The sequence below is a fragment of the Rhipicephalus microplus genome, chromosome 3 (assembly GCF_043290135.1).
Source record: "Rhipicephalus microplus isolate Deutch F79 chromosome 3, USDA_Rmic, whole genome shotgun sequence".
In the NCBI taxonomy this organism is placed as follows: Eukaryota; Metazoa; Arthropoda; class Arachnida; order Ixodida; family Ixodidae; genus Rhipicephalus; species Rhipicephalus microplus.
Window position 1 is genome coordinate 196,850,658 of NC_134702.1, and position 26,240 is coordinate 196,876,897.

At 43.9% G+C, this 26,240-nt stretch overlaps 2 protein-coding genes and 1 long non-coding RNA gene across 3 annotated transcripts in view; 1 reads left to right on the plus strand and 2 right to left on the minus strand.

The window, feature by feature from the left end:
• Nucleotides 1–11,610, minus strand: part of LOC142803465 (chymotrypsinogen A-like) — a 45,980-nt gene extending 34,370 nt beyond the window's left edge. The window contains exon 1 of the mRNA XM_075888576.1: nt 11,490–11,610. Within this exon, the coding sequence (XP_075744691.1) occupies nt 11,490–11,550 (61 nt within the window). The 5' untranslated portion in view covers nt 11,551–11,610. The remainder of the gene's footprint in view (nt 1–11,489) is intronic.
• On the plus strand, nt 10,205–17,133 carry LOC142803466 (uncharacterized). The gene is made up of 3 exons (XR_012894133.1): nt 10,205–10,345; nt 13,039–13,146; nt 15,947–17,133. It is a non-coding gene; the product is annotated as an uncharacterized LOC142803466 (long non-coding RNA).
• Nucleotides 17,134–18,733: 1,600 nt separating this feature from the next.
• Nucleotides 18,734–26,240, minus strand: part of LOC119164931 (chymotrypsin-like elastase family member 2A) — a 28,548-nt gene continuing 21,041 nt past the window's right edge. The window contains exons 4-6 of the mRNA XM_075888577.1: nt 23,829–23,967; nt 22,537–22,679; nt 18,734–19,229 (exon numbers count right to left, since the gene is read on the minus strand). Of these exons, the coding sequence (XP_075744692.1) occupies nt 19,026–19,229; nt 22,537–22,679; nt 23,829–23,967 (486 nt within the window). The 3' untranslated portion in view covers nt 18,734–19,025. The remainder of the gene's footprint in view (nt 19,230–22,536; nt 22,680–23,828; nt 23,968–26,240) is intronic.

Genomic DNA, 26,240 nt, shown 5'->3' on the forward strand with positions numbered 1-26,240 from the left:
AAGTATTTTATTTTATATGTCGAGAAAGAAAAAAATTGGCAGATCCCACGTACAGTAGGAATCGATGATATGCGAAGCACGAATGAGGAAGGTTGGTATGTCACTCCAAAATCAGCACAAAGTTACGAGGGGGGGAGGGGGTAAATGATGCCGTACATAACTTACGTGGAATGGTTATCATGTATGGATGTGTCGTTTACCTTCGTCATCTATTCACGTCACGTGATACCGAATTTAGTATATGTGGAACTTGCAAAATGGCTGGGAGCACGCTATGATCGTGGCATGCTGTCGTTTTCTTCCATGACACGCTTGTCAGCGTTATCATGTTTCCACCATGCAGTCATGTATTTTCGTGAATCATTGACGTCACGTACCACCAAATTTTGTATATGTGGAGTCAGCAGAACGGCCGTGAGCGCATCATGAAGGACCCGATATACTCCAATGCGGTGTTGACGCACGTGAACGCTGGGCACAGCGACGCTATGTTAGCAAAACGCTAGCACTCTATAATCCGACGCCAGGCGCGACTGGCGCGACCAGCATCCATCAGCGCGGTCCTACGGCAATCGACGCGAAATGCGACATGCTGCATATGGATATATCTCCTGACTGCCCGGACTGTGGGTGTGTGTGTACATTTGAGCACATGATGTGGGACTGCCCCCACATACCCAAGGAACTCAAGGCGCAAATCATCCCAAGACAAGGGTTTTATTCCGCCATCAAAAGTACGGATCGTCACCGTCAGCTTCGGGCAATCCAAGGGGCCCACGATGCCGCAGGCAGGTACTCCCTGCCTGTTCCAACGTGGGAGCGGCCCGCAGGGGCGTCGGGGTAAAACCCGGCTCTCCTCCCTCGGTGTACAATAAAGTTATCTATCTATCTATCTATTTCGCGCCGATGCGTTACCCAGACAACACTGGGTCTCCCTCTTTTAGTGACGAAGGGACGCCGGACGCGCTGAAACGCGTGAAACGCGCATGCGTTAAAGCAATGCAGTGCAGCGCGCGCCTGCGAGTATATGGCGAACCGGCGCCTGGCGTGGCAATACCGGCATGACGCGACGGGACGAACACCGGAAAGCGCACACACCGTGTCACGTCAAAATGTATTGGCACCCTAACTGTGGTATGTAGTCAAGTTTATCATCTCATGATTATCATTTTTGCACCAGTCACATACCTTCAATCATTGACGTCTCGTAATACAAAATTTGGCATATGTGAAGCTAGCGAAACGGCCGCAAGCGCATCATGAGTGTGGCGTGTAGTCATGTTGTTACATGACACACATGTCATGAATATCATACTTCGATGTCTCATTTATCTATGTTGTCTCTTTGCGTCGCGTAATACCGAGTGTGGAACATGTGAAGCTAGCCAAATGGTCGCGATCGCATTATGAGCGTAGCATGTAGTCATGTTGTTACATGTCATGCATCTCATGTTCATCATGTTTGCACCAGTATCATACCTTCGTTATCCATTGAAGTCCCTTAATACGAAATTTGGTATAAGTGAAGCTAGCGAAACAGCCACCAGCACATCACAAGCGTGGCATGTATTCACGTTGCTACATGACACGCATCTCATGATTATCATGTTTGCACCAGTCACATACCTTCGTCATTCATTCAAGTACCGTAATACCAAATTTGATATATGACACTAGCAAAACAGTCGCGGGCACATCATGAGCATGGCATGTAGTCATGTTGTTACATGACACGCATGTCATGATTTTCATGTTAGGGTCGGCCGCTTGTGTTCGGCATGCCATCATGTCATATCACACTAGTTTTGCAACATGGCATGTAAACGAAGCCACCGCCAGAGCTGAAGGACCATGAAATGTAAATCACGACATTCATTACAGGCATGGCATACATGTCATGATTTTCATGTTATGACTAGTCAAATATGTCCTTCATACAGTCATGTTATGCTATACCAATTTGGTATTGATACCATTATCGAAAGGACCAGGAGAGCTAAACGTCGTAGGTGGATGGATAGATAGATAGATAGATAGATAGATAGATAGATAGATAGATAGATAGATAGATAGATAGATAGATAGATAGATAGATAGATAGATAGATAGATAGATAGATAGATAGATAGATAGATAGATAGATAGATAGATAGATAGATAGATAGATAGATAGATAGATAGATAGATAGATAGATAGATAGATACGCTCAAAGCCGCCGAAGTTCGCTCAGAAATGCTTCGCCTTTGAGAGCGGAGGAATACATAACTTGCCACCGACAGCATCCAAATCTGCGAACTCAGAATAACGCATGCGATGTTCTACCACGGAGTCACAATGGTAGTCCTCCCCCCCCCCTGTCCACGTTATAGGGTATCTATGTGCATTCAAAGTTCACTCTTTCAGTCAGCGCTGCCTGTTGCCATTATGGCGTGTGTGTATCACTTTTTTTGCCTGTTGGCGAAACGTCACACGGGATTTTGTTTTGAGCTGGCAGCTGATGAACACTTCTCGCATACTAGCTGAAGCCATTAGGTCTCCAAGAACTAGACCCTCGCTGCGAATGAAGAAAGGAAGTGTAAACTTAAGGGGTCATTTTTTCTTTATCGGACACAGTACGAATGCAGAATAACAGGCAATAAAGCACCAGTGACAAGGACGATGAAGATACAGGGGATGGTATTAGAAGTAATTGTAACGTAAATATGAAGAAAGAGAACTGGATGAAAGATAACTTCTTCGCTCTAGCAGGATCCGATCCTGGAACCTTTTAGTTCCCGTGGTATGTTGTCTTTTCGTTCACTTTTCAACTTTTTTCTTTATACATGCTTTCCTTCGCACCATTGTCTGATAGTTCTCTCCAGTATTGCGTCTAACAAATAAAATGAGCCCTTACATGTACACTTCTTTTCTTCATTCGAGCAGATGTGTCTTCTATCATTATCATGGTCTTCTATTATTATCAGCCAAAGCAGCTTCCTTCTACACGTGTTGATTAACTGCTGTAAAGGTGGTGCTCACACATGCAACTGATATCGCTGAAGACCATTGTTGTGTCATAGAGCCTGCAGACTCTGCCGCTCATGTCACACACAGTTTTTACGCCATGACAATAACTTGAAATTTTATTTTGCTATATTTAAGGCTAGTAAACACTTTCTAACTATAATTCTGTTTTGTTAGGAATATAACCTGTTAGACGTGAACTATGAGAGTGTGCTAAGAGTAATAAATTTATATAATCTGGAACACCGATTACGCAGCAGCAAGCTGGCTAGAGCATTCGCAAAGTCACCTTGAGGCTTCTTCTTATAAAGGCTCCTCTCTCAATCATAGAAAAAAGTATTAGGTGGAAGTAAAACTTGGCTTTAGAAAGGCAGGTGTTTAGTGTACATTTAATGAGAGAGCTGACACATTGTCTTGATGTTTGACAGCCATGCTACGTTTGACGCAACGTACCCATGTTCATGCTTTGGGACAATCTTATTTCCGACGACTAATGCCCATTATCAGCGACAAGTGGAGGGACTACTAAGGGTGTCGTTCACGGCTTAGACCCCTACACGACGCCTGAAGCGCTAAAATCAATCTATGTGGATATGCGTATGTGGATACGCACACTAGGGGTCGAAGTTCTGCAAGCACGTATGTAAAAAAACACCAATACAGCCGTTATAACATTTTTGGAGGGATTACACCTCGGTACATCTATTACAATGGCGGAGAACTTGCTTGCTACCCCTGTGAGGTTACCACCCAAGTGTGCAAAGTGCGCCTTCAGGTTGACCCCCGTTCGGACGTCTGTAGCCGGGCACTCAAGTGTGTCACATTTGTGGACAACAGGACCCTGCAGCCGGACACGAGCGCTCTCCGAAGTGTGCAGCTTGTGGCGAGAGTCATTTGACAGGTGACCGAAGTTGCACGAAATGACTGAAACCTCCGCGGAAAAGAACCTCAAGGGCTAGTGTGCACCAGCTTATTCTGAACGACAACTCAACGAAACCACCTAAACACATCACTGGTTCAGTTCTGATGATGAACAATCTGCCCTGGACCACTGTCCGGAGTTGCCAGAGACTCGCCCAAGGTTCAGCTCTAGATACAGATCTAGATCGAGAAACCGGACCCGGAAGGACTCTACTCAGAAGGCCCTACCCTATTTCCACTCACGTAAGTCAACTAAATGTGGGGCTCCAGGCTCTGCTATAAAGCAAGCGCCCGAACAGGGCGAGGTTAGCTATGCACGAGTTGCTTCTCCCGCTGCTCCTATAACAGCTAATCCGGAATATAGAAAAATCATTAGAGAGAACAAACTCCTCTGTGAGAGCTTGGCAGAAATAAAACGAGAGTTACCCTCCCTCAAAGCTAAAGGCGGTATGGAATCGAGCCAAAAAACGCTTTCTAAAGCAACCGGCACATCTGGCCAGGTTACGATTGAGACACATTCTATGGAAGGTACATTAAAACAAGTGATGCAGCAACTGCAAAGCATGTAAAGCTTTCAGCAGCCAATGTTTCAAGAATTTCATAACCTAAAAAGTTATGTCGCTCAATCTATCGCGAGCATATGGGCCGCTGTTCTTAAACTACCTATAAGCAGCCAGGGTGCTCCATCTGTCCGTCATCCGAAGCAACTCCTGACCTTAAAAAGCGATTGCACTATCCATAGAGAGTAAAACACGAACGCACACGGAATATCTCGAAATTAGGCAATAGAATCACCGTACCTTCCACAAACGGGTGGCTGTTCTACAACGTTTTCTTAATATGGCGCCAGTAAAACCTGATGTGATTTGTCTTCAAGAGGTTGACAATAAGCCAGTCAAATTGAGTGACTACTACACGATATCAAATACAGATTACCCTAAAGTCGCCATGTCTGGTAACTAGCAGCATTAGCCACCAATTCATAAGTATACCACCGCACAAGCGTAGCAAAGCCAAAACCATAATCACGAACGTATTTAGCTCCCCCAAAAGAAAAGAGGGCCAATTTGGACGCACTCATTCTGTAAGCCAAGAGTAATTTCAGCATCCAGGGTCGACTATTGCTTCTCGGGGTCTTCAAAGCCCCTCACACTACCTGGGGGTACCGAACAGATACACCGAAAGGCCGGGAACTCGAACGTGCTGTTGATGCGCATGGGCTTCAACATCTCGTACTCCCGCAACACTCGACAAAATGGGGTAACAGCGTCTGCGCAGACGCATTTCCTGTTCTTGCATTCATAAATGATGTTGAAGAGGTGTTCTATAGCAACCTAGAAGAGAATCTTGGCAGTGACCATTATATCTTGAGCGTGTCAATAGCCTCCCCAAATTCGGCAATATCATGGCCATGTTGTATTAACAGATTGGGTAACTTATCGTAAAGTCCCACTGCCCGGAATTTTAACGGATAGCGCTGAATATTTGGCAACGCACATACGAGGGGCTCGCAAAGCAACATCTAAGCGGGTTGCGGTCACAGCGGAAACCTCGGTAGTCGATAGCCATTTGATACATATGCGGGAATCCAGGAGAGCGTTGACCAAGCGATAGAAGCAACAGCGACTCAATGGAAAATTGCGCTTGCTGAGATATTAGAGCGGGCAAACGCTTACGCGCAGCAGTTGGAGATGGCGAGCTGGGCGAATTTTCGCTACTCACTGCGAGGAACCTTACACACCTCCAAGACATGGGCAATACTGCGCAGTATATTGGAACCTGCTAAAACCAAAACGGCAGCAAACCGAACTCTTAAGAAGCTCGCTGGGGAATTTCCAGGAACAGATGACGCCCTCTTCGCTAAGCTCCGAGACAACTACATAGGTGCATTCACCACTTCTCCGTGCACTTTAGCATACCAAGGCCAGGCAAACGCAGGGCTCGACGCACCGATCACCAAGGCAGAACTATTCGCGGCCGCGCGAATAGCAAAGCGCAATACTGCTCCTGGACCTGACCAGCTAACAAACGCGATGATTCGGAATCTGGGCGACGAACATCTGGAACGGCTTACTCGGTATTTTAATGAACAGGTATGGCAGAAGGGCGTGGTTCCACATCATTGGAAGGAAGCCAAAATTATTCTTATACCGAAGCCAAGAAAAACACCCGACCTACAAAATTTAGGACCAATATTATTAACATCCTGTCTTAGCAAATGATTCGAAAAGGTGGTTCGCACACGTCTCACGACTTACAGTGAAGATCAAAACCTTTTTTTTTCAGCTAGCATGTTTGGATTTCGCTAACATTTGTAAGCGCACGACGTCTTCATTCTACTTCGGGAAGAGGTACTCTGCAATACCACGGTTGGTGCAGAACATCTCGTCGTAGCTCTTGATTTGAAAAGCGAATTTCACACTATGTCCCATGAGCTCATCTTATCTGAGGTAAATGACATCGGTTTTGGGCAAACGATATATGACTACGTTCGTTCTTTCCTATCCTCTGGCACTGCTACAATAGGCCTAGGCAATACAAGCTCAGATCCGTTTCCTATGCCCAATAATGGCACACCACAAGAGGCGATACTATCCCCTCTTCTCTTTAACATTGGCATGATACGCTTAGCAAGAAGACTAGACGGCGTTTCAGGGCTAGGGTACGCGTTTTATGTGGATGAAATTGCCCTATAGGCTAACAGTGGCTCTTTGGGACAAAAAGAGCAAATCCCTTAAGACGCAGTGACCGCTGCTGACGACATCACTTATCACCGCGGAATGAGCTGTGCTCCCGATAAATGTGAATTAATTAGAATTCGAGACAGAGGCCGCCGCATTCATGAGCCGTTTACGTCTTTCTACGAAACCACAAGATAAAAGAGGTACAGAAAATGCGAGTCTTCAGACTGTGGCTACAACTCAACAGACGAGTGGACCACATAATCAAAACACTCCGAACAATGGTGAAGCAGATCTCCCATATGATTTATAGAGTTGCCTATCACTGAAAATGTTTCAAGGAAGCTGAGACGCTCCGACTTGTTCAGGCTTTTGTCCTCAGTCGGCTAACACATAGTCTTCCTTTCCAGGAAAAGAAGAATACCGATTTAAAGGCCCTAGATCGTTGATACGAGCATCGTACATGGTGGCTCTCGGCCTACAACTTGGAACGTCCACAGAAAGTCTTGAAGCCCTCGGTATACACAATCATTATGAGGAGTTACGTGCAGCGGTGCTCATTTCTCTACGGGATAAGCTTACCCAAACCACTACTGGCAGAAAATGGCTGCGCTGTGTAGGTTACCCAGCTCGTCCTCAGTATGCGGGAAAGGAACTGGAATTCATGGCTAAACAGATACGTTAAAAGATTCTAGTATCCCCTCTCCCAAAAAACATCAGCCCTCGATATCACAAAGGTCGTAGGAGTGCGCGAGCTCGCAAGTTACAGCGGCAATTTGGGAACAGTCCGGACACAGTGTACACAGATGTCGCCCTATGCGGCACGAACAAGTACGTGCTCGCAGTCGTAGGACCGGCCACGTGTTAAGGCCTTCTGACTTGCGCCACGCCGCGTCCGCGAATAACTCTGATGCTTCAGCGATCACGCTTGCTATTAAGGCTAAGGATATTCTGGGACGATCATCCCTTGTTCTCACCGATTTCATGGCTGCATGTAGACACTTTCTCACGGGAAGACTACCACACAACACCATTCCTTGTTCTCACCGATTCCATGGTCGCATGTAGACTCATTCTCACGGGAAGACTACCACACAACACCATTCGCCTATTAGGACCGGACCTAAAGCAGGACCATGCTATCAGCTGGTGCCCGGGTCACGCAGGACTCGATGGCAATGAGAGAGCGTATAGAGCAGATCGTGCTTTAACCAACCGAGCGGCCTATACCACACCGACGACAGCCCCTTTTTACCGCGAGATTTCCTTGAAAAACAACGGCTTGAGCGACGAAGGTACAGTGTACCACACACAGTTTTACCCGGCCGCAATTCTTATGACTGGCGCCGCATACAAACTAATATCCAAATCCTTCGTTGAAGCTTGCTATTCGCCCTGCGATGTACAGCGATAGTTGTCCGTGATGCGGAGGCAGGCCCACTCTCGCCCACATAACGTGGGATTGTCAGAACAGGTCAACCAAAATTAACTCGCCGCAAATAGCCGACAAAATTTCCGCAATGGAGCAGTGGGAGACTTTGCTCGCCAGCAAAGATCTGGGGGTGCAACTAACGCTCCTCGACCCGGCGTAGCGCGCCGCTAAAGCCAGCAGGGCCCTTGAGTAGGGGCCTTAGCCACATGCTCCACGTATCTTTTTTAAATGCGAAGCATTTATTTGTGAACTTCAGTGACTTTGAGCGTATCTATCTATCTATCTATCTATCTATCTATCTATCTATCTATCTATCTATTTATCTATCTATCTATCTATCTACCTATCTATTTATCTATCTATCTATCTATCTAGCCGCCTACGACCTTTAGCTCTCCTGGCGATTTCAATACTGGTATCGATACCAAACTTGGTATGATATAACATGATTGTATAAAACATATTTGACTAGTCATAACATGAAAATTGTGACATTTATGCCATGACTGCCAAGATTTACATTTCATGGTGCTGCAGCTTTTGCGGTGGTTTCGGTCGCAGGACATGTTGAAAAACTGGTATGGTATGGCATGATTCTATGGCGAACAGAAGCGACAGACCCTAATATGAAAGTCATGACATGCGTACCATGTAACATAACTACATGCACGCTCCTGATGCGCTCGCGGCCGTTTCGCTAGCGTCACATATACCCAATTCGGTGGTACAGTACGTGAATGGACGACGAAGGTGCGATACTGGTGCAAACATGATAAACAAGAGATGCGTGTCATGTAAGAACATGACTAGATGCTACGCTGATGATGCGCTCATGGCCGTTTTGCTAGCTTCACATGCACCAAACTCGGTATTACGTGACTCGAATGGACGACATAAGTAAACGACACATCCAAACATAATAACGACATGCATGCCATGTAACAACATGACTACATGCCACACTGATGATGCGTTCGCGGCTGTTGTGCTAGCTTCATAGATGCCAAATTTTATACGATGTGGCGCCAATGGATGACGAAGGTATGTGACTGGCACAAACATGATAATCATGAGATGCGTACCATGTGAGAACATCATTACATGCCACAGTGAAGGCGCCAATACATTTCGACGTGACGCGGTGGGCGTGCTCACCGGCGTTCATTTCCACGCGTGACGCCTGGGTTGCCACGCCAGGCGCCGGTCGTGCCATATACTCGCAGGCGCACGCCGTGCGGCATTGCTTTGACGCAAGTACCTTTCAGCACGTCCGGCGCCCCTCTATCACGAAAAGGGGAAGACGCAGTGTTGTCTGGGTAACACAACGGCACGAAATGCAGCATGTCGCATTTCGCACCGGTTGCCGTCAGGCCGCGGCTGGCGCCAGACTATAGATTGCTCGCGTTTTGCTAACGTAGTGTCCCTGTTCCTAATGTGCACGCGCGTCCATGCAACATGGGAGTATATTGGGCTCTTCGTGATGCACTCGTGGCCATTTTGCTGGCTCCACATATGCCAAATTTGGTGTTACGTGACGTGAATGGATGCCAAAAAAAAAGATTGGTGTAAACATGCTAATGTTTACACCAGTCTATGCTAATGCTAATGCTTACACATGCTAATGTTTACACCAGACAGGTGTAAACATGCTAATGTTTACACCTGTCTTTTGACCATATGACTCAGCATGTAAACATGTTGAGTCATATGGACACTCACAGCTAGATTTTACCGCTGGCTTCGACGTCGGCGTCTTGCAGCGTATATGTATACGTTTCAATATATATGAAAACGCAAGAAAGAATAAAATCCAGGAAAAAACACGCTGCCGCATGGAATCGACCGTGGGACCTCTGCGTTGTGAAAGCGAGGCGTGAACCATTGAGCCATCCAGGGCACATCCTTCCCGATCAAATGGCAAGCTACCTATATCTCTGCCACTCTCAGCTGTTCATGAGTATCTCGGCGGGGATGGGAAGAATTCTGTTTTCAAAATCACCAGCATGATGGCGCAAAAAGCGCACGTCGCCACATCGCATGGGGGCACTCACTCTAATCTCCTACGTGCACTTTGCCCGGCGAGATAAGGGTGTGTGAGGCTCCCTCACGCGCCCTTATCTCGCGGTGGCAAGGAGGGGAAGGTCATACGTCTTCGCTGGCCTCGGGCTTTACCTGGAACGACTCTGCTGTAGTTACCTGGTGCACAATGGTCACTGCCATCATTGCAATCTCCGTTTGCGAAAAGCTCTTGCTTTTCAGACACAGCAAAGTAACAAATGGGACGCTTATTCGCGTGCATCCATACCTGTGAGTGCGTTTTGTGTGTCATCTGTGCGTGAGAAACGTGGGGGGTGTTTCAATCTGCTTCAGTTCTGCGCATGACCTCTCAATTTGTTGCTATCACGTTCATAGCTTCGCCTTTCTGGCAAAGCTGTGACTTTTTTTTTACATATATACTATATACGTATACTTACGTGGTGAGTGACAGTGACGATGACGCCAACACCGGAGGCGAAGTTGAGGTGAAAGCGTTCATATAATTGCTATCGCAATAAAAATTACCGTGGCGTAGCGGGTAGCGGCCCTGAAAGCTCATGGGATCGACCCCCGTTGACGAAACGTTTTTCTTTCCTTTCTGATAGTGCACATTTTTTGACGCCATTTCTCTGACAAAATTGCGTCCCTGGTCAAGATGAATTCCGACATTAAACGCATTAGTGTAGAATGGTAGTAGTATAACGAGCAACCAAGCTGCAGCACTATCACAAAATAGTACATCGATTGCGTTGAATCGAGGTGTGACCGTAAAGTCTAACTTGCATGTTCAATCACGGCCGGGCTAGAGGAGCGCATCAAAATGTTATATTTAAAGACTACTCGGTCACTCTATAATGAATCTTTGTTCCAGTTGTGTATCATAAACTCGCCAGCGACTGCCGATGACGGTTTCGACGCGTGAACAGCAGTGCTACCCACTGATGCTGACTTTTCCAGCTTGAAAAGCCCGCTTGCTAGACCTATACGAATACAACCAAACTATCATGCGGATTTATTCGCCTTTGTTTTGTATTTAGCCTGAAGTGATGAAAACAATATCTGTATATATAGTATGACGTGACCCTCAAGAAAAAAAATAAACTTCAAGAAATTTTAGTGAAACCCATGCTAAAAATCTGGCCCAAAACATGACTGTTTCTTGGTGTGAAAATTCATGCGACATTCAAACACACCAAAAGCAACTAACCACTGCGTTTTGTTACTACTCCAGAAAGTTGTGAGATTCGCACTTACACAGCACCACGAAAAGATAACGTTGACCAGATACGTAAAGAAAAACGCTCTCTGTAGGCGCCTTTAACCTGCTTTTACTAATTCTCACGAGCGCTTTTGAACACCTGGCCTGTATGCTTGCGAAACACTTTTCGACAATAACCAGAGAACAGCAACTTACCGATTTCGTACGCTAAGCCACACCGCACAACCAAAGTAAACAATAGCCACACCAGTTTCATGGTGGCTGTCTCTTCTACACAACTTTGCACAAAGCTTCTCAACTACTGGCTGCAAACGCTTTCAGATGGTTTTATGGCCAATCTCTCGGCCTTCCTATCTCATGATAAGACGGCCAGAAAATAAAAGAGCCATTACTTCATGATATTCTGATATCTGGCCAGGTGTGAGCGCGAAATTTTGTCGAACAGGTGTTGGATCTCTCACATTGTGCTACTTAGACATCCTAAATCGGTAATCGAACGTCCTCCAGTTATTGGGCGTGGAAACAAGTACAATGAAGCAGTACAATGAAGCAAATGCAAGATCACTGGAAGCGTCTCCGCAGAAATGTATATCTGGAGCCATTATTCGATCATTTTCGTATGCTGCTAAGTGTGAGCACTACTGGTGATTTCATTAAGAGAAACCTTCCCACTTTAGACAAGAAAAAAGTGATAGCTTAAAATAATCGGGAGCTCTCGCTCTTAGTTAGTTTTAGTTTTCTTTTACTGAAAACCGGTGCACGTTTGAAGTTGTATGGGAAAAAGCACACTTGTATAGTTCGCAAAATCTTTCAAGATGTGTTGATGCATTCATAGATGCGGTATACTGCACCGCACTCACCTAAAGTGTGCATAACCTAATATACCCATCATTGAAGGAAGTGAATGCTTCATATAACACTGACAAATATTGCGAAGTGGTTCTGAGATAGAAAAAAAAGCAGTCACAGGAGCTAAAAATAAAACCCTTTCATTCGGCTAACTGGTCCCCAGAATAAGAATCATGCTCAAATAGCAACGATGTAGGCACATACAGTCATCTATTGTTGAATTATTTGATTAGCGGTAAAGCACGTCGGCATAAATATATGCGTCATGGAAGATTAAAGCATTATCCCTGGTCGCAGCGTCAGTTCTAGAATTCGCTCTATTGTTCCTGAACTATGCACAATGTTATCGCCTAATTCTTAAATTTTAGGGAAGTTTCCGATTCATAAGGGCGCGGTTTGCTGAAGGCTGTGTTTATACGTGCAACGAGCCAGTTACATAACAATAAAAAAAACGCCAGGCCTACGTGCAAGGCGCAGCACAGTCACAGTGAAAGCTGGACGAGCAGCCTTTCAAAGCCTTTTCTAAACACTCCTTGGATAACTGCTGAAAGCACACTTGCTTGATGCCTACTACGGCATTAATAGTGAAAAAATTGTGTTGTAAGATGGTATTCCCAATGCTAATTTTTGTCATTCTTTTGAAAGGCGTGGAATCTGTTAAAGAGTTGCAAAGGATTTTGTACCAGTTGTTCATGCAGTGGCTGATGATGAGAAATTGTGACTGAAGAGAGTATACGTCACAGTTATAGGTGACAAAAGCAAGCTTTTGTAATGGGTTGGAGCAATGGACGTCCCACTCATTAAGCTATTCGCATTGTGCGACAGCTGGTTGTTCTTTCGCTCTTCTAAGACACTTTATAAGTCGTATTAACGCGATTGCTTTCTCGACATCCAGCCTGCCTAGGGCAAGTTTGCCAGCAAGACTGAAGCACCAGCCTGGCTCATGGGTCAAATACTTGGCTTGCACGCAGTGGACCCGGGTTCGAGCACCACTGTGTCAATGGTACTATGTTTTTTTTCTAATTTAGTGTGTTGTCGTTACGGACACAAGCGGTGGAGACGGAGAACTACGGCAGCGCGTGACCCGAATGTTCATCTCATAACAGCTTTCGCTGTAAAAAGAACAGCCGTGAATATGTAATGCCGTTAATGGCTCTTTCTGAGTCGAACACTTCGTTCACTCTTTACTTGGCTACAGTCAATGTGTCTGAGCTGCATCACATAAACAATTTCGCAGTAAAGCACCACTGACATCTCATAGGATCATTCCTCCATAATTACCTCGTTAAATAGAGAAATGTGTGGCTCCTCTGCTTATCGCCGAGCGTCCTCTGCGACAACATGGCCCTAGGATAAAGGTTTGAAGCTTCACAGGGACTGGCATGAAATGCGATCAAAACTCACACGACCCCTAATGCAATCGCCTTAGACGCCCCGAAGGTGTAAACCATTTTTTGTTCTGAACTGGCCTATGGATTCCTGCATGCTAAATTCAGTTATTTTAGGCATAATCACTTTGTTATTATGTGTGTATGTTAATTATGCCATTCGTTTCAAAGCTTTTTTAACTCTTCAAGTTTAAAATAATACCTGTTATACCTAATGAAGTCATCTGTTTCCTTCAAGAAGTGAATTAGTTTATTAGGAAAGGCGCCGTCTGATTTATGGCCTAAATGCCTAGGTGGGTTGCTCCAAGCTATTGAGGGACCAACCAACCAACCTCGATCTAAAACCATTTCCATCTTGCACTGCGCGCACCATTGGAGGCGTGTGAAGTTTTATGTGTCTCATTTTGTTCGTTTTTCATCACAGTCGGTGTACTTTATATATATTTTCATTTGCATCCTCCTACTATGTTTATATATAGTTCGATTTGCATCCTCCTACTATATTTGCATCCTCGCTAGCTAACGGAGTTTTTCACTATTTTAAGGATCAGAGGAGGAGTAACATTTTTGGCGCCATATACATGCAGCTGATGTTCAGTACCTTAGAGACCATCGTTGGTCAGGTGGCCAGACACCAATGGTCCCTGGAGGCTGCCTCTGCCCGCTTCGTGGCCCTCACTCGTAGTTCCGGGTCGGAGATGCATGAGCCATTGGCATAGATAACCTTGTCTCCCACTACTGAGGGGCGGTTATATGCGAAAATTGAGGGTTATAAAGTTTTCTCTTTGGTGGGCTTACATAAGGTAGTGTGCACTGAGGAATTGATGCGTGATAAAATAAACGGGGTTCGGAAAGTATTTTTTTGTAGATGCCTCTACTTTGCTTCCTGCCTTTTCTTTCAAGGTATGTGCGCTGGGAATAGAGTAAGCTGGCTGGACGATAATGTTGCGTTATCTCCAGGAATGTTACCAGGTAGGCGCTTGCCTACGGCCTTGGGCTCGCGGCTGCAGTACCCGCATGCCCCGGTAAATGACTGGCCTTCGGCGAGAAGAACGAATGATCGAGACTGACAGGGGGTGGCCCCGTTACTGGGAAGTGATGCATGACTAGAGCCCAGACTATCTGTATTGTGCGGGGATTAAGATTGATTTTTGAAGATTGAATTATCTAGGGGGATATTAGACCACGGGCGAAATTCCTGATCGCAGATTTGAAGTAACTTGTGCTTAAACGACTGATTATGATAATGAATAAATGACCAACCTAAACTTCAGCTGTATCTGGAAAATTTCCACCATTGCCATGGTAAAAGTAAAATGTTACAATGCTATTTCAGATCCACATGTGCTCAAATGATTAAAATGAAACCTATTTACTAGTTTCCATGCAGCAATGCTGTCGAGTCCGTGTCAAATTACACTTAAGAACAAGCGAGAAACATACTGGTAACACGTTTTATTTGTTCAGCGTGCCAAATAAAAGAATAGATTATGATGATGTTACAGCAATGCAAAGTGGATCATATTGAGGTATACATAGAAATAAGTACACGCTAATATATTTCCCAATTTTCTCAACTAATATGCAGGGTCACCTTGAGATCAACGCAAATATTTACAAACTCCTGGCAAAAATCTACCAATATAACCAAGATTGCGTCACCAAACCATGCTGAACTAATCCCTTTCAGTATTTATAGTTACCAGATCTGATAAAAATTTCTTGTCTTGTCGCCTAAGAGATCTTGGCTCATACCCACAAGGGGGACTGGCCACACTGTGCAACACAATGTTCTATGCTTTTCTTCTAAAACATAACATCAACATTGAAAATATAGTCCAGGCACATCTACGGAAGCAAAGTGTCTGGAGCTTCAGCTGTAAAAAAACACGACATTTACAGAATTATTTCATTAGAAAATTCCACTGGCAAATCACATTAGCGATCATGCTCACACTATATATTTTTATAGGTCACAGAATGTCTTATTCTTCTAAAGAACATTTAGGTGAATGTCTTATTTAGCTCAGAAATAGCTAGTAGTCCGCAAGCTTAAGGGCGTTGTACTTGTTTCTGCATAAAATGAATTCTACCTGTATGACCTCTGACGACTCTGACGAGGTTGGACCTATATTTAGATCATACATATTAATAAGTAAACACAACAAATACACTTTTGTTGGTGTTTGTTATCGAAGCTTTCTTCACAAACAAAAAGAGGGTTTTGCACAGGAAAATGTTGGAGGCCACTACACATTGTTACAAGACTGTTTAACGCTGAAGAATCAAGAGAGACAGCGAGAAAGACGACGTGATTCTGGGATGTGGGGCGTGCTCTTTCTTGCCATCTCCGCTTACACTTTGCGTCTTGTAAATATCGCCTCATTTCCTTTTGTGCTCTTCCGTAACATTTAGGTGGAGGTGCTGGGTAGCAAAGAATGACGGAGCTTCGCGGCGGACGCCAAGTTGCCGCTTCCAACATGTCTACTCACAGGGGTGCTGCGTCAACAGAAACGCCCAACGCACCAACGGCGCCTACATGACCTGTGGTCATTGCAATCTCTCAAAACCGTGATACTTGCAACTTCTCGGGTAATGTCGGCGGGGGCGAAAGTGAGTGGCTTCAACTGTACAAGCTTCGTGGGTGAGAATCACAAGTGCAACCTAACTGACTATGACGCTTCAAAACTTTTAATGAAAAGTAAAGGCCAGCGTGGTTCAACAACAACGTGGAAGAGCTCACAAGCTGGAACATATGTAAGACGAACTTGCACGAGTTGTTCGGCTAATCTGCCTGGTAGAAGCAGCCTGCTAAGGAAGAACTTGATACGTGTGTGTAGACATCCACGGAGTTTCGCCGGGCCTATATTAAAAATTTCTTAACTTTCTGCCATAGGGTTGAGACTATTATAACGGAAGCCGACGATTTAGCGCACGTGCTCAAGGGCGTCGCTGAGGATGCCTTTGATCTCCTTTTATTTAGAGGCTCTTCAATAATTCAAGACTTCATTAAGGAATGCCCACGCTTTCAAGAGGCTAAAGGCTGTCGCATTGCTCTACACTTCGTCCTTCTTAGACCATTGCGAAGTCAAATTGTGAGGACCTCCATATCGCGACCAAGCCCAATCCACCCTCTGCTGACAGTACGAGAGTCGTCCAACGCGAAATTGAAGCCATGTCACCAGCACCATTTAGGGCCCTGACGCCACATGATGCTCAACTCACCATATCTCTCGTACAGAGCGTTGTGTGCCAAGAAATGCCAAACGTGGTCCTTTAGACAATCTGTTCTGTGCACTGTTCCAATGTCTGTACGCCTACTTCAAACACCCCTCAGCACTACCGCCACCCTGCTTCAAGTAACCGAGATCCAAATGCATGGAGGACGCATGAAGACAGGCCAATTTGCTTTGGATGAAAACAAGTGCCCAAGCTAGGACTGTGGGCGCCACCTATGGGATTAATTAATAAGTTTAGTACAGTAAAAAGGAAAAGAAAACAAGAATGTTTGCCTATGCCACGGCGCGCAACATTGTTATGAGTTCATTTTACTAATAATAAAAGCAAATAAATATTAAACATGCTCCAAACGCGAAAAAATATGCGGCTGATTTGTTTACATCGATCTTGTAGTTAGCTCTAGACGTGTTCAAAATGGGAAGCTATCTCAAAAGCGACGCCAACTTATCCGTAATACTCGGTCATCGAAGCTAACTGAAGGCAAGCGAAGCCACTTTAAACAGTCGTTTGCTGCGAACAAGGTGAATCTTTCAACAACTACACCAAAATCTCTTCGAAGCGGGCGTCCTAGAGTGCCGCCATGTTTACGTACACTACGTACACTTACGCTACCACGGCAACCTTAAATCTCAATAATACCTTGCGTACGGTAAGCGGTACCGGTAACGCACGTATCTGCGCATGCACACTTCGATTCCGGTATCACAGTATCCCCGGCATCCCAGTAAGCCCGGTATACTATAACTGTCTACGGTGGCTGTATGCCTCGGTCACGCTGCAAATCACCGTTGTTTCTTGCAGAAGATGGCGTTAGCAGATGACAATGAATATTCGAAGAGGACCGAGTTGCTTGCGAGGATTGTCTTGTCGCCGTTCTGAACACACTCTGTGGGATCTTTAAAAATGTATTGTTGTCATGCGCTCTTTCAGTTCCTTCACCGCTGGTTTCTCAAACACGATAGGGGCTGGCACCCGCATGTGCCGTAGTGAAAGCGAGACTGGCAGCCACTTCGAGTGCGTCGAATCAGTGGTGCGAACGCAGCCCACTCGATACTTGATAGTGGTTGAACGTGGGAGAGATGCCTTGTCCTTCGTAGTTATTTATATGAGACGTAACTGGCGTCTATCCAAAGTCAACCGGCACCTTCATGTGCCCAAGTGATGATGAACTTGGCACTCGGAACTCCGACATTTACGGCTTCCAGGTGGTAATAATTGCCACAAACTAATATTATGAGGTAGGTCCATACGCAGAGTGTAAGACCTCGACCGGGACGTCCGCCTTACGCATTGTGACGTTGTCTTTGGCGGTGTGTTTTTAAAGCTCGCTGGGAATGAGCTGTAGGACACAGACGTACCATGACGGTGGTGCCACACAGGTACTAGGTAATTTTGAGACGATATTTTGGTGCAAGATACAGCTGAACCACCAGGACCCTGTCCTTCATGATCTCTCTCACCAGCGAAAGGTACGATGGTGGAGGCTGGAACTGCGCCATTAAGGTCGCGTCCCTCACAGCTGCCCACCTCGGTAGAGACGCGCAATGAAGATGTCAGTTGTTGCTACCTTCAATCCTTTTCAGAGTTCAATAGCTCTTATGATGCCAAAAAGTTTTTATTAGCGTTAGGTGTATCACTTCATGGATTTCTTATGCCTTCCGTACGACGTGTCTCTGCCCGTTTGAAGACGTCATTTGATCCCATATGAAGTGTAGCAAATATGCCTTAATTTTCGATTCATTCTAATGCACAACTTTAGAAGCTCCGGCCTTGAGAGGGTCCTACCTTCATTCGTTTCAGCTACGCCTGGTTTTCAACTAATGAAGATAAAACTTTCACACCTTAATTTTACCCGGGCTTTGGGTTTAAACGTATTATCGTGCAATCAAACTTCAGATCATCGTACGTTGGATGAGAAAATTCACAAGTTTTCCGAGGCAGGATTATAGGTTCTAAATGAGGAGTGTTAAATGCTTTATTTATTTACTTTAAATCATATCCCTAAAAATTTGCGTCAGCGATTTTCTAACAAGTAAAAGTCAACACCCTTGAGGAATGGCCCACAAGACGGCCAAAGTTCTTTGGTGTGTTTATACAACGTCAGAAAGTCAATAAACTTGCGTGATCGCCACGTGAACAAATAGTTGCGGTGATGAATTGATGAAGTTTGACACACAGGCATTGAACGTTCTGCACAAATGCGATGACTCATCCAGCGACACGAATTTCTATTTCTCTTGAATTATGCTTAGTGTCACGTGAGCGTGCACACTTGAACTTTTTGATTGAAGGTTTTTGCACGAAGGTATGGTTTGATGAAGCCCTTCACGAAGTCGGAAACCCGCGTGAACACCATGGGCAGTGTTCTGTCACCACATTTCAGAGGGCCGCCAGAGAGCACGCCTTGAATGAACCAGTGTCCATGGATGAACTGCACCGCGGGTGCTCCACTGTCTCCCTGCGCAGTGCATGAGATATCGAAGATATTCGCTGAATGCTGACGCTTATAGCTAGAGCAACAATTTTCAATAAAAAACAAGCAGTAATAAAGGGTACAAGAAAAAGCTTTAAACATCAATGTATATCATTCGGTGACGTTTCAAGAGATATTATTGACAGGCTACGTCCTAGTACCAGTCATGTCACAGTACCGTTTACAAGTTGTTGGCGCCACTTGTTTATCCCTCGAAAAACACTCATGTTCACACACGCATCTAATCAAGCAACATATACCATATACACCGCTGTGTGCGTTGCGTGTTTTTTTAGTGCAAGCGAGTGTCGATTGGTGAGTGTTTCGATCGATTAGCGAGTTCTTGCATTGTGTAGGGTTACAAACTCGTCCAAAGGCAAGATTTATTAAGCTATTAACGGTCGTCAGGTAATAAACGAGACAGTTACTGCACATGTTTGCGTGCTTTTTGAGCTCCACCTAAATGTTACACATTCATTCTAGGATAGCTAGACAACGCACATTATGATATCACGTTGTACCAAATATCATGCAATTTACTAAGAAAGTGTTCAAACATTACACGCCATAGCTCACTGCTCATATGAAGGTATACTACTTTTGGTAACCTTGTGGAAGTCGCAAAGATTCGGCATGAAATTGAGTATCCACTAACTTTGGCGGTAATATTCCGTCATTAATTTTGATTGCCTAAACGTACCGTAGTATTTTCTTTAGACCAAATATTTATTCCCTATGCAAAAAGGTGCCTGTAAGTGCACCTCGTCGTTCATAGTGACTTGCAATCACAGAATTTTTTTCTTACAATACTTACATTCCCAGAATAAGTCGCAAGTGCTACTTAGAAATAGCTTATCACATCATTCAACTAAACACAACAATTTTAGTTAGGTAAGTACTGATTAGTAAATGTTAGAAGCGTATCTGTACATCGCAATCTTTAGGTCCACATATGAAGGGACACAATCGTAAAAACACTTAAATCGATAATTGCCGCAATTTAGGTAAACCCTGCCACATCGTTTCCAAACGTGAATGTTCTTCTGACTTGTAGAAAAGTCAACCTATACTGCACAAAAAAAGAAAGAGTATCGGAATTACGATTAGCATGTTGATACAGGCAATGAACAAAAGGTATACTTCAAGGCAATTTTATCGAAAATTTTATGACACAGCATTTCTTTTGACGCAACAGCTGTTTTAAGGTTTAGTGCTTCTTTCTATGTCCTGTTGGAGATTTTGTTGCCTTTATGTTGTGTTTGTGCCCGAGTGGGTCAGTTTAACACTTACACCATTGCATCCAAGGAAGCCTGATTTGCAATTGCTTGTTAAAACACTATGCTTGTTCGAGCTCTACGCTTGTTGAAACACAAACTCTTGCTACCAGAAAAAAAGTCAAAGATCAACCGCAAGGTTGAAGCAATGAATACAATAGCAACAATTTTGAATGTAATGGTCAAAACGGCAAGCATATCAAAAGGTGCTGCGCGCTGTTCACGCACTAATGACTCACGAAACGTAACTGCAGATACACATGAGTGCCAACTAACAAGTATCCCAGTTGTTACTTCGTTGTGTATGAAGAGCGCGCATTTTTCGCAAACGGGGCCTATGCAGCGATGAGGTGACCTTGTGGGCCCGGCAACTACAACGCAATCGTTCCGGTGAAAGCCGAAGACGCACGATTCTCTATCACCAGAGGGTAATTGTGCGCGCACAAGCTTCTACCCCCCTCCCCTCTGCGTGGGGCATAGTATGCGTGAGAAATGAGCGGGAGTCGGCGTACCGCGACGCGACGAGATCAGTGGCGAGCACGCTCATTGTGCCATCTCGCTGGTAATGCTGAAAACACTCTATCTTTCTCTGGATTAGCCCCGCCACCGGTAAGTGATAGATATAAATAACTTGCCGTTTCACCGGTGAAAGAGGTGCTGCGTTATGGTTCAGGGGCCAACACCTCGCGCTCAGAAGCGAAAGGTTGTCAGACGCTCGATTCCGTGCGCCTCAGTCTTTTCGTGGATTATTTTTCTTTCTTGGGATTTCTTATATATATATATATATATATATATATATATATATATATATATATATATATATACGGAATATAAGGCGATGAAAAACGTTGACGCCTGTGACAAAAATTAGCCAAAAGTGCTTAAACAATTGCTATCACAAAAAACATTTCGAAGGAAAAAAATGAGTCAGGGTTCAACAAGTTTTTGCTAGTGATCCTTAAAGGGTTTGTTGAAGAAGTACTTTGTCCCTACTTTCTGTCCTCCTTCGCGACAAGCCATTGAGTTAATGTCCGCCCGTACTTCGAAATTATTTCCACAACAGAGCATGCGTTCCTAGTCGCATCGTATATATCCCCCCTCTACACCAACTGTCAAAGGTCAAGAATGTTTGCAATGTTAATTTATTCATTGATTCCCGATGCCTCAAATACATCACTTTATAAAATCAGAAATAAATAAATGGAATTCATTACCCTAGCTTTAATTGTTCCACTCAGATGCTATACCGCATTGGTAACTCGACGCGACACATATTACTTACATATGCACCTAGGTACATATTATCAAGAACTAATCACCGTTATAAGGTGGCCCAGCCATTCTGTCGCACAAGACTGCAATAACTCGTTCGTTTCAAGCAGAAGCGCCACCAGCTACCTTCCTGCCTCCATCATCTCCATGTTAAAAGAAAAACAATTCGAATCCACCCTACATGATGCCCTGTAACTTTTTTCTGTCTCCTTTTAAGTGCACCTAATCTAACTACTATTCCGCACTTCTTTTCAATGCGTCTTCGGGCCTTGAAAGTATCTCTAATAATTCAGTAATAAACAAAGCAGGCATAATATTTTTTCTTCCTTTTTGAAACGTCATTTCTCGCGTTGCCTCTATATGAAAGGGTTAAGTTCATGTGGTACGCATACCAATGATCATCTTTTGTCCGCCTTGTTTGATCAGTAGGAAGGGTAATCGGCTGCTGACCCGAAGATCACGGATTCGATGCCAGCCGTGAAGGTCGCATTTCGGTGAAGGTGAAATGGTGTACACCCGTGTACCGTGTGCTGTCAGTGCAAGTTAACATCTCCGATGGCCAAATTTTCCGGAGCCCTCCGTTACAACCTCTCTTTAATCATATTGTGGTTTAGAGATGGTAAACCACGCTTATTATTATTAGCCATCGCCTTTTCAAGTGTGCCTGCTGGAGGCGCATATTTTCGAAAGCACACTAATCAAATAGGTTCGTGGAAGAGCCAAAAGTGTTTAAATAATGTCTATACCTCGCACAGTGAGCCGTAGATATGCGATGCACAGAGTACATTTTCCGGGAGGCTGATATCAAAATACTTGGTGCAGTGCTGCTCATTCATGAGAATCATCTTCAATGCCTGAAGAGTTCTTCTGTCTTGGTGTTTCTCATTCACTGTAAAGATGAGTGAAGAAGGCATTTGATATGAATACTGTGTTAATCAAAAGCAACATTATCAAGAGGCGACCTTCAGTTATCTATAAGACCTGCGTCACACAGTCAAGTGCACTTGAACCTGCAGCAAAAACTCTTCCTCGTAGGAAATTGCCGAAGAAGCTGATAATAGGAGAATAAAATAACACAAACGACATTTAGTATCATGTAGAACGGCTTGCAGAAACGTAGCTATGTACTCCAAAGTTAAATATAAAAAATAGGAGAAAATAATTTATTGTTTCACTTCAACTGCACGAGAACTGCACTTTATTACAAGGAAAGGCATGACAAACATGAAGTTAGAGACGTGTACACAGAAATACAAGTGGTTTTCATGACTGATCGGACAGAATTCAAAACCGTGAACTTTTCATTAGAATCCAACTGGCCTAAACTCTGCGGTGATCCTATGTTGCCTGAAAGCGCTGTAAAGACAAATACAGTTTACTTTTGTGTCAGTAAACTTAGAGTTTAATCTGCGAAACAACCACGAGAAGGCCATTTGTAAGCACTGACTTGTGTTAAAAGATACTCGTAATGATGCCACCTTAAAACCACCGCACCAGCTCGCTCTGACGCAACAGACTGTGATGATGTCTCCAACGTGTAGCACCATTTTTTGTGTTGCCCCATTGACTCCAAACTCTAGAGGACAAAAGTTGATAACATAGCAAGTTTCAGAGGTTTTTAATAAACTAATGTGGCCAAACATTCTAAATTGTCTTCGAGGTATGTGTTATTACATTGAAGCTTCTCGTGTTGAAGTATCGGTGCGAAATTCATAAACAAAATTTTGTCGCTTTCATTTTCTCACAAATAATGCAGGAATTTGAAAGTACTGACAGTTGAGTTACGCTACCTTAATTTACAGATATAAAGTAAAACATATTAATTTTGTGTCCCTTGAAAATATTGATACACAGATTAAAAGTTTTCTCGGAAAGTAGTGGATAAACAGGGACCCAAATGATTGCCGTCATTCAAGAAACTGTGAGAAGTTCCGGTATACATTTCCATCCGATATGCCGCAAATCATATTATCGCCAAAGCACCATAGTTCAAAGTTAGAAAATGTTTGGCCATATTTTTAGCGCAAGAGGCGCTCACCTTTTCTTACTGTCCAGCCTGTTGCATACGCTTCCGTCTCAGTGGGCAAGTGCTCCTCGCTTTGAGGAAGACACACGGGTCTGACAGTGGTTGTGAAATTCACTGGGTGAGCTAGCTTGAGGACGGCAATGTCGTTTTCCTGCAAAAAGTGTGACAATTAGGAGCTCGAATTGGTGACATAAAAGCGTACATGTCGCTTTATATTTGCCTTTAATGTAGAAGGTGATAGCAACATCGGGCCCCATCGCGTGGCCTTCAAATTCTCATGTCAAAAATTTAGTCCACATTGCTGTGCTCATGACCCAACGCTGCTTCATTTGTTCAATGCATGACATTTGTAGCTCTCGCGCACGACGTCACGTAGATAAGGTAGCAGTACTCATCAACGAGGGCCGCTGTTTAGTTCGACGTGCACTTTCCCAGGAGGTACTGAATTCACCAAAGTGTATCGGGATTGAACACGCACTTCAGCACCTCACACCCTTGAACTGATGTCAATGCTGAATATTAGGTGCCTCCGTGGCCTAGAACTACTACCGTGGGCTAGTAGTAGTTGCCCCAATAGTGTTTAAATTGATAATACTAAATATTAGCATCAATGAAATTATTATTATTATTATTTTATTATTATTTTATAATATTATTATTATTATTATTATTATTATTATTATTATTATTATTATTATTATTATTATTATTATTATTATTATTATTATTATTATTATTATTATTATTATTATTTCTTGAGGCATAACCTCAGCATTTATGCCGCATAAAAAGAAGAACGTCCCAGCGCTGCGACCACTGCGATAATATCGATGCGTCAGAGAAGCATATTCTTCTAGAATGTCCGCAATACGATCAACAATGCGCTGATCGGAGGGATCGCTTGAACAGACTCGACAGACGACCATTCACGATTGCAAAAATACTCAGACCATGGCTGCAGTCAAATAATCAAAGGCGCACAGTGAGCGCAATCCGCCAATTTTCTACTTACACTTATTTATTTAACTGTCTTTAGTTCATAATATACCTTGCCGCAATTTTCACGGACTCTATTCGCAATGTTATCCGATAGAAGAACTAGCCTATGACCATACATATACTGTGCTCATTCATGCATTGTAAGTCCTATAGTGTATGTAGCATTGTACATACTGCCTCTGATTAGTTGTTTTCTTATTTTGTTTCTAATTTTGCTTTTTTGTGTGTTAATATTGTACATTAGTGTTATGATATTGGGATAGCCGGCTATACCGTAACCTACCTTCCCATGTTCTGCCAAATATAAATAAAAAAATAACCACGCAAAACGTCACAGTATGAGTTACGTCGTGGGGCTTTCAAAATTTCAACCCCTTGGGGTTCTTCATCGTGCCCGCCAATCTAAGCACACTGGTCTTAGGTGTTTTTGCCGCTCCGAAACTACGACCGCCACCACCGAGATTCGATTGCATGACCTGCGTATCAGCTGCCGAGTGCCTTAACCAATGGAGCATCGTTGCGCATCCCCAAGAGTGTTTAAAGACTCTCGAATGTCCGCTCTTCCAGCTTTCATGGTGATTGCACTGCGCGTTTTGCGCAGCCCTGTAGTTGTATATTTTTTAATAGATACGTTATGTTATTACTGTTCATTTGGGCTTTAGCGTGGTGCTTCACTGCATATTTCTACCTAACAAAGTTTATGATGATATACTAATTGTTATGACACAGCTTTATGTTGTTCTTTCTGTTATGACGCATGCCACTAAAACACTGATAACACACTACGTGATGCGATGACACAAATTACTGCTTCAAGGAACGTAAACAGACTTGAACAACAGCACGAGCAGCAACACAGTATGTTGAATTGTTTAAGGTAAGTTATATAGTAGTTAGCAAGGTCTGTTAAACTTTTATTTGTAAACATAGTATTATTTTTATTGTAGTGCGTAGTTTTACGCAGTGTAGATAAGTTTACCAGTAATGTATATGCACAACAAAAATCAGCGCAAATACATTGCTATTCTTCTTTGGCATTCTTGATTCGTCTAACGAAGAATAAGTTTTCGACAAGCCCAATATAGAGGATATCAGTCTCCGACAGATGAATTTGTGCTCCTGTGTGAAGCCTTTCTCACGCTATCATTCATATTGTCCTGTCCCAAAAAACAAAAAGCAAAAAAGAAGCCAGAATACCGGCACCGAGTAAAGCGAGTTTTGTTGCGGCGATGTCGGATGAGAAGAAACACTGCTTGCATCGTTACACTTACCGACCACCAAAGTCATATCTAGGCCTCTTTTGCACATTCACCGGTGGCATAACTTGTCTCTTCTCTGTTAAATGTGAAATAATGGCTCACGTGTTTGTGCGGTCAGTTACCCCAAGTGCAATCTTCGAGGTGTCCATTCTTCCACACGATAGTT